General features: G+C 38.3%; 1 protein-coding gene across 1 annotated transcript in view; it reads left to right on the top strand.

The window, feature by feature from the left end:
- Positions 1–12,428, top strand: part of LOC109053589 (zinc finger protein 704-like) — a 52,048-nt gene that overhangs the window by 31,276 nt on the left and 8,344 nt on the right. Inside the window, exons 2-4 of the mRNA XM_042776858.1 lie at positions 8,276–8,377; positions 9,514–9,755; positions 12,179–12,279. Of these exons, the coding sequence (XP_042632792.1) occupies positions 8,296–8,377; positions 9,514–9,755; positions 12,179–12,279 (425 nt within the window). The 5' untranslated portion in view covers positions 8,276–8,295. The remainder of the gene's footprint in view (positions 1–8,275; positions 8,378–9,513; positions 9,756–12,178; positions 12,280–12,428) is intronic.

Below are 12,428 nucleotides of genomic sequence, written 5' to 3'. Positions count from 1 at the left end.
AATCCACGTTCTAATAGAAATTATTTTAATGTGCGTGAAAACTCAGAGCTGATACGTACAGGGTATAGTGATAAAAATATTTGGGGCTTAAGCCCCCTTAGCCCACCCCTAGCACCGCCACTGCTTTCCATTATGATTCGTTAACTGACACTCCCTCAACTCAAAAAGTTAACTTACGGGACAGTTCACCCAAAATATTGTCATTTACTCGCCATCATGTCATCTCAAACCTCTATGATTTTTCTTTCTTGAAGAACAAAGACAGATATTTTGAAGAATTTTTTTCAACTGCAAAACAAGACTGAACCCCTTTGACATAAATGAGTAAATAATGAGCGAATTTTAATTTTCCAGTTGGTTAATACAACACTGTGGCGTTCCGTCTCATAAATATGACCTTTCCAACGTGACTTGAAGACAACATCTGAATCTGGCAGGTATCCAGCAGGAAAACACAGATGGGTATAGAACAAGATCAAGTGTGATCAGCAGTCATTGTTCCTGCTGTAGACTTTATAAAGACTCCTTTTTCTCTCTCTCTCACATTGATGCCGCCTCCTTTCACTATCACCTCGCTGTTCTCCTGACAAAAGGGGCGGCTAAATGAATTGCTTGCAGCAGCAACAAGCTCTGTGTTCCCATTGCTCATTAGGTCAGACAAAAACATCAATTCTCCGAGTCCATCAAAGCAGTTGCTATGCCTGTCACTCTTAAACATCCCAGTGCTGGCTTTGTGAATGCAGCTCAGGTACTCCTTCATGGCGCCTCTCAGCTGGGGGAGGTGACGCAAAGTCTACAGTGGGTCTTTTGCCGGTTCTTTTTGTGGGTTATATCTTTGTGTGACCTATACTGTGGGATGTAGACTATAAAAGTAGGGCGCCAATGCCACGTCTCATAGATGCACATGACCATATTTCATATTCATTTCTCCTGAGGTGGGACGATGTTTGAGGCTCGAAGTATTTAGGTTAATTTACATCACTGATTCCCAACCTGGGACATCTAAGCAGTGAGGACTTGTAACAATTTAGCCTTTGTTTTGTTTAACCTATCATACAGGAAAAGGTTAAGTGACAAATACAAGTACTTGTGATATTGTGGTCCATACTAATGTATTGAATTTAAGTAAGGGATAATGTACATCCAGCCGGTTGTTAATAACAACAGGGTGATCGGGACCCCCACACAAAGTGAAATTCACTGCTATACACAGTTCAGAACAAAGATGTTCACCTTCATTTTTCTTTGATATGCTTGTAAGAAGCTTGTTGTATGAAGCATACTTGCATTTTATTTTATTTTTTTACCCAAAAGCATGAATGACAGAGATTTTTCTCCTATTCTTTCTTTCATGTGGGCTCTTTTACAGTGGCACTGTGCGACAGAGTCAGATAAAGCCTTCTTTTCTCTTTTCCTTGACAAACATGATCTGGTCCTACTGGTGGAAAAGAGCGCTAACTGAGGTTGATGTTGACCGTAAATACCTCCGCTCTTACACAGCCCATGTTTAGCAGGAATGTGGAAATCTCCTTCTTTGTGAGCATGTTTAGCCTCCTCACATCGAGGAACGCTCATGAACACTGCAGGGGACTATAAAACTCGACCCAAGAGTGCGGGGTGGGGGCAGGGGAGACTATAAATGGCATACGAGTAGCCAGTGTAGCTGAAACGCTGCGCTGTATTTTGTCTGGTTGCAGATTAGCAAGTAAACAAGGCTGTCCAGTATTAAGGGAAATTATTGTGTGACTCCAGCTTTACATCTGGCTGCGGGCCAGGCTTCACAGGCACAATGTTTATCCATACTACAGGGAGCTGGAGGTAAGAGGAGGCTGGCTTTTGTTTCGATGCCAACCACTGTGATTTCTGGAGTGCTTCGAGCATCCCTGTGTTGACCAACAGTACCCCCCTCGGGCCCCTGAGCCTGGTGCAGCACACTCATTCAGTGTATCCTGTGCGAGCGGGCATGAGGAGAGCCAAGGCAGAGGGGGGCGAGATGAAACAAGTGTGGCATCGTCAGGGCTCCAGACTCATTCTTCCCTCTGGTCACCCTTTTGTGACTTTCTCAATTGGTCGCATGAGCACATGATTTGGTCGCAATTTTTTTTTTTTTGCACTACAACATGGGATTAATCAATGAATGCTGATTAACTTTTATCATAGTTTATAGTTATATGGAAACGAAAGAGGTTAACATTCAACCTGTTCTTTTTGATTAGTAGTATTATTTGTGATTTGAATTTTGTGAACGGGAGTTCCTCTTTTGCTATGCTGAAGGCTTCGGATTATTTCGCTTTTGAATTTGCAATCTTGTTGTCACATTTTACAAGAAAAGATAATCGTCTGTTTTGCTTACATCTATACCTTTCACTTTTTAAGATTAAAACAAAAGATGGATTCATTGTTATTCTTAATTAAAAAGCACAACCACAATAAAACCGTAAGATACAATGACAAACAAGCTTACAAAATCTTTAACAAAAATGAATAAGATGAGGCATGGCATACACCACATGCTGTATTATATACAGCCTAATAAATTACAGAACGTTTAGCAAACACAGAGGAATAAAATAAAAATAAAAAATAAAAGAGAGTTCCCATATCATAACGTGAGGTAAACAGCAAATAAATATAATGCAAATGAAAACAGAAAAGAAAAGTAAAAACTAAACTTGCTGTCGGTGACCGTGCTTGCATGTCTTTTACTTTTAGCATGAAAACCATCCATCATTTCCTCAATATTCACGTCATTTTTGCTTTGTGCTTGAGTTGGCGTGGCGAGTATAATCCATGCTCTACACTCGAAGCGCTGTGCAGTTAAAACGAGTAACGCGGTTTAGTTATGCTTTCAGTTTCGTATCCCGCTTGATGTTTTACATATGCAACAGAAATGACAGCACTTATGAATTGAACAATGCACCAGTGCGACCGCTTGCAAAATTTTGTCGCACAGGCAGAAAAAATTATCGCAAAATGCAACCATTTGGTCACAGTCTGGAGCCCTGATCAAGAACAAAGAACATGTAAGTGTTTGTGCCCTCTTTGTCGACAGCATGTTCGACCTGTAAGGATACAAAGTAATAGATGATAAATGGATTAATCTTTGCTTTAATCAAACCGAGATAATGTGTGTGTATATGTCTCTGGTTGCCAAGGTTAATGTCTCTCGCTCCAGAGCACTTTGCAAGTTTGACTTCCAATGGGAGAGAAGAGGGTAGATTTTCAGAACAGTTGAATGGAAGAGCATGCAGTAGATACAGTTATTATCAAAACTGAAAACAGTCCTGGACTGGTCTTCTGGGCAGAGCAGACTCGAGAGGGTTTCTGAAGTTTCTAGGTTTGACAGGGTCTTGTGTATGCTCTTTAAAATAAAGGTTCCAAAAGGGGGTTTTCTCAGTGAAGCCATAGAAGAACCATTATGAATTCCACAAAGAACCTTTCAGTGAACAGTTCTTATAAGAACCTTTTTTTTCCTTAGTATGAAGAACAATTTAATAATCTAAAGAGACAATAGAAAGGTTTCTTAGATATTAAAAAAATAAAGGTTTTTAATGCCATTAATGGTTCCACAAAAAAACTTTATTTTTTGAGTCTAGTCTAACTTTAAACTGTAAGAATACAGTTTGTTAGTGTATTCTTGCCAAGAGCTGTTAACTTTGACAGGAAGAGACTGTCTGAAGTGACCAACCACTGTTGTTTTGTTTATTTATGGTTTAGGAGCTGTTTATATACAGAATTTTTTTTTTGTGTAATAATGAATGTCACTTTTGATTAATCTATTGCATGCTTGCTGAATAAAAGTACTACCTGTTCACTTGACTGCCTGATGCATTAGCACACAAAAATGCCTGAAAGTGCCAGTTCCAATGTGATAGAAGAAATAATTACTGGATTTACTTTATTTACTTAATATCTGTGACATAATCAATTAAAATTAGTTTTTGTATATATTTCCTGGAAGTTATGTAGATTGATCAAATGTAAACTGACAGTAGATTGGTCAAAAGTGACAGTAAAGACATTTCTCACTAAAAAAAAATTATAAAATAAAATAAATGCTGTACTTTTGAACTTTATATTCAAAGAAAAAATACTGAGTAGCACCACTGTTTCAACATAGATAATGATCAGAACTGTTTTAGAATGATTTCTGAAGGATCATGTAGCACTGAAGACTGGAATATAATGTTTCTTAAAATTCAGCTTTGCCATCACATCAAGCAGGAATACATTACATTTCTTTGTTGAACCCATTAGCTCTATATACTGTTTTACATAACCATGTAATATATATTTTTTTCTTCTGTAATCTAGTGATTTATAACGTACTTTTAAAAAGAAAAGGGACTTGCATTTGCAGCCCAAACAGTAAGATTATTAATAACACATTAGTATAAAAACAGCTTCACATTATATAACACAAGTGAAGAGGAGCCAGTAATACATTACAAATCTGTTTCAAATGTTTGGAAAATAGTTGAGATATGCACTTGTGACTGTGTGGCCGCACATCAGTTCTGTTTTGATGCACCAAGTTACATCATTGCTCAGTAACCATAAACAAACTAAATCGCTCTATTATAGTCAATGAAGCGGTCTACATTGGATGCCATCGGCAACACCGTTTACAGATTACAGTTTTCTGCTTAGTGCTTTTTTTAAATCACGCCACAAGTATAAACTGTACAGCTTATCACATTTGTACCATCGACATATACAGTCAAACCACCCAGCCCTGCGCTGTAATGATATTACACTGGAAATTGAAAGAAAGCAGCCCATATATGCTTCCGCTATTTTATCTATTAATGGTATGTGACGCTGATTGGATCTGCACAAGACTATAGATAAACACAAAGGGCTGGTTCTGTGACCGCATCCGATTAGCATCTGACAGTCAGAGGTCGCAGTCACAATGCTACATGTTTACAGCAAGTTAACATTTATAATGGCTCAATGTCTTACATGCATATTTGTCCCGTGTTGCATGCAGATTTTTATGTGGATGGCAGTGATAAGAATGCAGGAGCTCATGCTGGGAGGCTTGAGGCGTCTGATTTATTGCCCTTTATTCAGAAGGAAATGAGCATCATACACTAGTAACCGTAATAAACGATGGACGGCCCAGCTCAAGCCAACTTCAAAGGCATCTCTCTCTGCTTGCCTCCTGCTCTCGCTCAAAACCAAACGGGAAGGGGAGGACAGCAGGGGAGGAGCTGTGTGCTCAGGTTTTTTCGGGGAATTCCCCTGACTTCCCCGATGTTATTTCAGAGTTATCAGTGTTTACTGACACTGAAATGCTTTCTGAATTCTGAATGGAGTGCAATTGTTTTTGATCGTTTTGCTAAGTTAAAGTGACACTGTTATTTTTGCAAATGTTTTTTGTGCCACTGTTGCAAGGTCAGAATGAGACCACATTAAACACAAGAAGACTAATATTGTGTTTGGAAAAAGACTGTAATCCAATCAGTTTCCATTATATTCCCCTAAACCACTATGATTTTAAAACTGGAAACATCTTTTGAGTTTTCTGCCAATATGGGCGCAGGCCTCCTCGATGAACTTACTAAACACAAAGGTCCAGCTGTCAGAAGGTGCGTAGAATAGCCTTCCTCAAGCCACCCGCTCTCTCATTTGTCTTGCGAGATTAGACTGCCACAAAAAGTAGGCACATCTGTCCATTGAATCACAACAGATGTCCGTGAACTACCTCCCCGTCCTGGCTGGTGGCCATCTCACCCATTTTACCCCATGACCAAAAAAAATAAAAAACATTGATGTTTGACTTCCTGCAAATGAGGGTGGCCATGGGAAGAATTACTGGGCATTAATGACTCTTAGATCTGGATAATTCATACTAAAGTTCATTTCTGTAACATGGTCATTAATTTATACCTGCCTGATTAAAAATGAGCAGAAAGAGCATGAATATATTGTCCCGCTCCCTTTGAGAAAACCAAAGACGTCAACTGAGATGTGAGATGAGAGTGAGCCAACAGCAAATGAGATGCAGCACTGGTTTAGTCCACAGCAGAGCATCTGTTTGTCTGTTCTTCTCTATTTGAGAACAGTAACTCCCATAATGTGTTTTTCCAGCTTCATAGTTGGAGGTATTCCAGTGATTATGGAAAGAGACCGTGATTAGAGATGTGCAAAATTACATCTTTTCATAATCGACTAGTCAGAAGCCATGTGTAATTAGGCTGGTTTATGGTCATGACCACCACAGACTGATCAAACATGTTTCTTAAGGGCGTTCACATAGGACATGCTACAAAATTGATCAAAAAATAAATAATAATCTGCTTTTTTATAGTCACTGTACTAAAGTGAAAGTAAATTATTAAACTATTAATATTTTATTTTATTTTTTATTTTTATTCCTGCTCTGTCATTGTCTGTTAAATCTTATGGTATTTAGAAAGCAAATTTAACAAAATATATTTTTTTTTAAATGCATTTTCGGCCGACCCCCAAGCACCCCTTAGTGGCCTCTTTAATCTACTAAGTGGTTGATGGTTGACCAGTTGATCATCCTGTCCCATCCAAAGTCACGATGCATTTGCAAATGTTATTTTTGAAATTGCTAAGTTATATGAAGCAACCCTTATGTAGAATGGGTCGTAGTGGGCAAATGATGTGAATACTGTGGATGCGCAACTAAAGACGCCACTTTGTCTTCTGTCAAATTTGAGTTTTGCAGGTGTACATATCACTCACATTCTTGTTCAATTACCATTCATAAAGTGCACCCAGCTTCACTCCTGTGGCTTAATAAGGACACTAATGACTCATGTGATTTGGGACTTCAGAGATCCTTTTCAAGAGTGGCAATATATCACATGTTAATTACACAGGATCTAATGCGTCGAAATAAATTTTACAATATTCCACTGGATGAGAGATATTAAAGCTCTTAATTAGCTGCCGTCCAGAAGCACCAGTGTGGCATTATCTGGAAAGCTCCATCAAGCCCAACGTGCTCTCCCAAGGTGACCAGGAAGTACCTATAATTGTAGGGTCTTGGGAAAAGGGGCATCAGAAGAGGATGGCAGCCTACCGTGATTTATCTGAAAGCCATAACGACATCATTCTCACCGCATGAGAAACATAAATTTGGCCTATCTCTAATGGAGGTCCCGGGCTTCCCTGTCAGCCAGAGGTCTCTCGCTTTCTCTGTCTTTCTCGCTTATGAGATTTCATGCTGTGCCTTTGGCAGGGCGGCTCAGATTTTCCCAGGAGAGAATGAGCTGACAGGTATGAAGATTTATTACTTCTTCCACACGTCAATGCATTCATCGTCCATCCTTCAATCACAGGCATAAAATACCTGTTTGAGATTTTACAGATGTCCTTTGGTAGATAAAAACACAGCCCCCTTTTTTGTTGTTTACAAACCTGCCGCAAGATCAGCTGGTCTGTTCCCATTGCAGAAACGGGCTGCGTTGAGATCATATGCCATCATGCTATCGTAAAGAGACGTGTACACTTCATCTGTGAGTGATGAGAGTCATCTGTCAGGACAGATGTTCCTGTTCTGTCCATCATAGGAACACTGTGCGGTGCAGCTTTGGCGATCCCACAACAATGAACGCAGGAGCTGGCATGGAAGCTCAGAGCAACTTTTGTAAAAGCATTTTTGTGGCCCAAATCCAGGAAGTCTGTAATAATTGGAGAGAGCTAACATAATCTCATCTCAGGAGCCTAGGTGGCATGAATGATCATCATTGGCCATTGGATTTCATTGGCAGAAAGAACTTTTAATGGATACTCTGTTTAGTGAGTGATTAGAAATGTGTCTTTTTAATTGTGTATAATAGTATATAAACAAATCTACAAATTGTGAAAGTTTTCTTGACAGTAATTTTGCACACAGATAGCTGATTAGCTTGATAGCTTAGCCAATATCTTACCCAAATATTCAAACAAACATTTTTGTAAGTGCAGCCATATTGTCTTAAAACAATCACCTGACCTGTAAATGTCATGTGATTTAATAATCCCATGCAAAGTAGTCAGATGTTTCAATTGCAAAAATGTAGTCTGTCTCTGTTGTGACACGTATATATGAGTGAAATGGCATCTCGAATGAGGAAAAAAAAAAATGTAGAGCTGAACTTATTTTTATCTGTCAGGAATTGTTTGGATCATTGACGTTTACTAATTGTTGTGGTCTTATGTGATCATCAGGTGTTGGATGGGACCGATTATAGGAATAAGAATTGTCATTTTTGATTTCATGGTAACTTTAACGTTACGTTTCTTGCTCTTACAGGAGAAGAGGAGGAGGTGGACATGGACAAAGTGACAGCTGCCATGGTGTTGACCAGCCTGTCCACTAGTCCTCTGGTGCGGAGCCCTCCTGTAAAAGTTAGTGGTAAGTAACTTTACATCACAGCCACACCAAGATCTCAGCCTTGAAGCCTTTTTCACACTGCTTGCTTTGAGCTGCAGAAACGGCTTGCTCTTCACTCAGCTATTTCCTGTTTTCACTGTCACATGTGCATGAAAAACTGTCACATGAGACAGCAGTGCACTAGTTCAGCTGTCATGAGACTGGCTTTTGCCGTCTTGTCTTAAAGCTATCTTCTACTAATAACATAATAGCATTTTATTCCCTGAAGTACTTTTTAATGTTTGGTCATGCACCAAGAGTCATATTTCAGTTTAAACAACCATTTATACCCTCTCTCTGACCTCCCATACTGTTTTTAATTCTGTGCCTTTAAGACTTCTATATTTATGTCTTTGTTTGCCATTGATTGTACTATTTTGTTCTTGCCATGTGCTGACATGTCTTAAAAAATTAAAGCCTTTATGTGTAAATGACCTCTGTTATGATTGGCTAACCACTTTGCATTTGATATATGGTCAGGATTATTTTACCTCACAATACTTTTATTTCCATATTCATTTTAGTAATTTTTATTTCTTGTTTTTTTCTGTTAGTTGAAAAGGCAACATTTCTTAATTTTTGTTTGTTTTCTACGTTGAAATGTATCTAATATTTATATTTTATTTCAGCTTTATTTCAGATTTCTATCAAATGTTTATTTAATAGTTTGTTTTAGTTGACAATAACAATACTGATCTGAATGATTTAAGTAAGAACATCCCCTCCAAGTTATTAAATAGATGTTGATATAAAAACATGGTTGGTTATTTGCTAATGTGCTCAATTCTGTGATGACAATCATGTTTCACATCATGTGTCCCCTTTAAGACCTTGATGAGGATGTGTTATAACTTTTGAAGGGCTTTAATGGAGTACTATAATTGTGGCTTTTATGTAATATAATTAGGACTTTAACTTTCTATTATTACAGTGTGTTAAAGCACCACTGCACACTGAGAGTTTCATAAACTAACATGACGTTTATGTCTTTTTACTCCTTGTTACACTTAATTGAAAGTTTAGTGTACTATAAAGAAGTATATATATGTCGGGATGATGGTAATTACTGCACTTAATGTGTCTTCATGCTTTCACCGTGTCCCATTCTCTCCATACAGAGGGTCTAAATGGATCTTGGAAGGACGGAGGCTTTACTCCATCCAGCTACAGCAGCAGTGGATATTGGAGTTGGAGTGCACCCAGTGACCAGTCCAACCCGTCCACGCCATCCCCACCCCTGTCTGCTGACAGCTTCAAACCCTTTCGGATGCCCAGCCTCAGCGGCCCACCAGACGACAACATCGATGAGCATGATGGGAACAGCTTGCTGTTCGACGAACCCATCCCCCGCAAACGCAAGGTGAGCTGCTGTCATCTCACCTTCACTTATGGAGATTTGATCAGGCGTAACTTAGTTAATCATTACTATAAGAATAATGGATAAAGGGGGATAATAGGTTTACATCAAGCAGCACAAAAATCTGCAGCCACTCTGCTGTCCATGTTCCTGTCAGGGTTTGTGATCCTTAAAGTGAAATTTAAATGCAATTTGTGAGACAAAGACTCGTTTGTGAGTGCTGAATTCTAGAGGTTGATTTGCTTATGCATCGGTTATAAAAACAGCTTTTGCAAATATTGAATATTTGTAAAAATAAGTACTAGTATTATATAATTTTTTTTTTATATCATTGGTGGTTTAAATCGTGTTTTGGTTGCACAAATTACAACCTAGGATTCTATACATATTTAATATATTCATTTTAAAATTATTAGCTGATTCAAATCAAGCCAATCAGAAATAGGATTTTTAAACTCGAGTTATGAAATTTATTGTAGCTGTGTATGTGTGTATTTTTTAAGGGTGCTAAAGTTAGTGTATGTGATTCAAGTGATTTGATTTATTTATTCCAATTTATTTAGAATATCAATTATATACTGAATATACAGGACCCAAATTATGCATTTCAATTGCTATTTATTTTAACAGATATGACACAGCAACCTTCCAACCCTAATCGAAGAACTACACCTGCAAACCACTGCAAAAACAACTTTTATCAGTGCATTTTATTTGTGTATTTCAATGCAGTAGAAGAAATATGCAGTTTGAGAGCTGAAACATGATTAGATTATTTTAATTGATTGGCAGCCCTAGTAATTTGTATTTTATTCCTGAATGTGACATGACTATTTCCTGAATTTAGAGGAAGATGTACAAAAGTTATTTATATGTGGTCTTATATTATATATTATATTAGCCTCTTATATGAGATTATTTGAGAAGTTGTGGGCACATATTTCTTCACTTTTAATAACATACTGTCCTCTCTAGGATGTGGCTCATTTGGAGGTGCCGTTACCTGACATGATGATGCTGTGTAGAGAGGCAATTTACTTGTCTTACGAAGATAAGTTACCAATGCACTAGGCTGCTCACAGACACCAATCTACTTTATCTTCCAGCTCGTCAGGCTCATGTCAGGTGCATCCCAGATTCTGTCAGTCTTCCCTCATTTGTGGGAATGAATAGACCTCCTTTATCTCTGTTATTGTCTCTCCAGCTTAGGATTCCAGGACAACAGCAGTGCCAGTGTTTGTCTGTGCCCTGTTTTCATTATCACTACTATTATGTACAGTATGCATTTCATGGACATATTATGCAGAAATAATTAAGCAACTTGTAAGCATATTATTACTAATATTTTAGTTGCATATATGAGTTTTTCTTTTGAAAATATGAATATGTAATCAAATTTACAGCCCTTACAAAACATATTGTGACAGTACCATGGTGTAATCATAATAAATTAGATGATACTCCATGGTGGTACTACCATGGTAAATATTAAGTAGTACCATGTCAGTACCATGACACTTTTTGTGTGCTGATAGGTGGTGATATTTCAGTGAATATTATGTCTATAAAACATGGTATTACCATGGTTCTTTTATGTATGTCATGTTACTCAATCATTTATTTACTATGGAATTTACACAACACTCTTTTTTTACAAATATATCTAATTAATAACACTGTTGATAAAGAAGTGCCACTCCTTTTAGAATTTTTTTTAGGAATTGCTGTGGAATCATTAGCTGCATCCCAACCCATCAATCAGTCATATATCAGTGTCTTTCCTGGCAGCGTCTTCTAAAGTGCCTTTCTTAATAGAAGACAAATGGCAAAGCTTTCTGCTTTGACCTTCTGCTGCCTTCTAAAGAGTTGACTTCAACACGAGGACACCAGCCAGTTTGAACTGTTTTTAATTAGGAGCTGGTTTTTATAGCACTAGGAATTGCGGTCCTGTTGTCATCCAGGGACATGACGAACTGATTAAGCGGGAAGGAGCTGCTTTGTTTGGCAGATCAACACAATGGCTATCTAGTGAAAATTAAATTAGCGTCATGACAATGTTAAACAAACTACCGCATGCCACTGGCATAATAGCATATGTTGAGAGATCGAAGTATTAAGACTTTAATTTTCACTTATGCTCAGTTGTGCTTTCAACCCGAGTGCAGTTTTGACACGGGAGCTGCAGCTTGCAAATAACAATTGTGTAATTAGTGCAGACACATTGTGTGAAAGATGACGAGCTTTGAGCCTCAGAATAAAGCAAGAGAGATGTCTAAAGGTGGGTGTGCTGCTGAGGCTCAGGGTTCCGCTCGCACCCCTTGCATACCCCCTGTGTCAGTCCTTTGTGAGCGTCTGAATGCTGGGTACAAGAGGTCTGCCGATTGATGTCGATTAGTGTACTCACTGTGCACCTGTGTCCCTAACAGAACTCCATGAAAGTGATGTTCAAGTGTCTGTGGAAGAACTGTGGGAAGGTCTTGAGCACAGCCGCCGGGATCCAGAGGCACATTCGAATCGTCCATCTGGGGTAAGGCACCTGTGGTATCATGAAAAAATGTTATTCACTAACCACCCACAATACATTTTAACCAGGCATTAATGTAATGTAATGCACTGCGCCATATTTAAATAGTCATAGTTATTATTTTCAGTACAAACACGCCTCCTTTTTATGTT

This window comes from Cyprinus carpio, chromosome A19, assembly GCF_018340385.1.
Source record: "Cyprinus carpio isolate SPL01 chromosome A19, ASM1834038v1, whole genome shotgun sequence".
Taxonomy (NCBI): Eukaryota; Metazoa; Chordata; class Actinopteri; order Cypriniformes; family Cyprinidae; genus Cyprinus; species Cyprinus carpio.
Note: the sequence above shows the minus strand (reverse complement) of the source record. Positions and strands in the feature narration are given on the sequence as shown.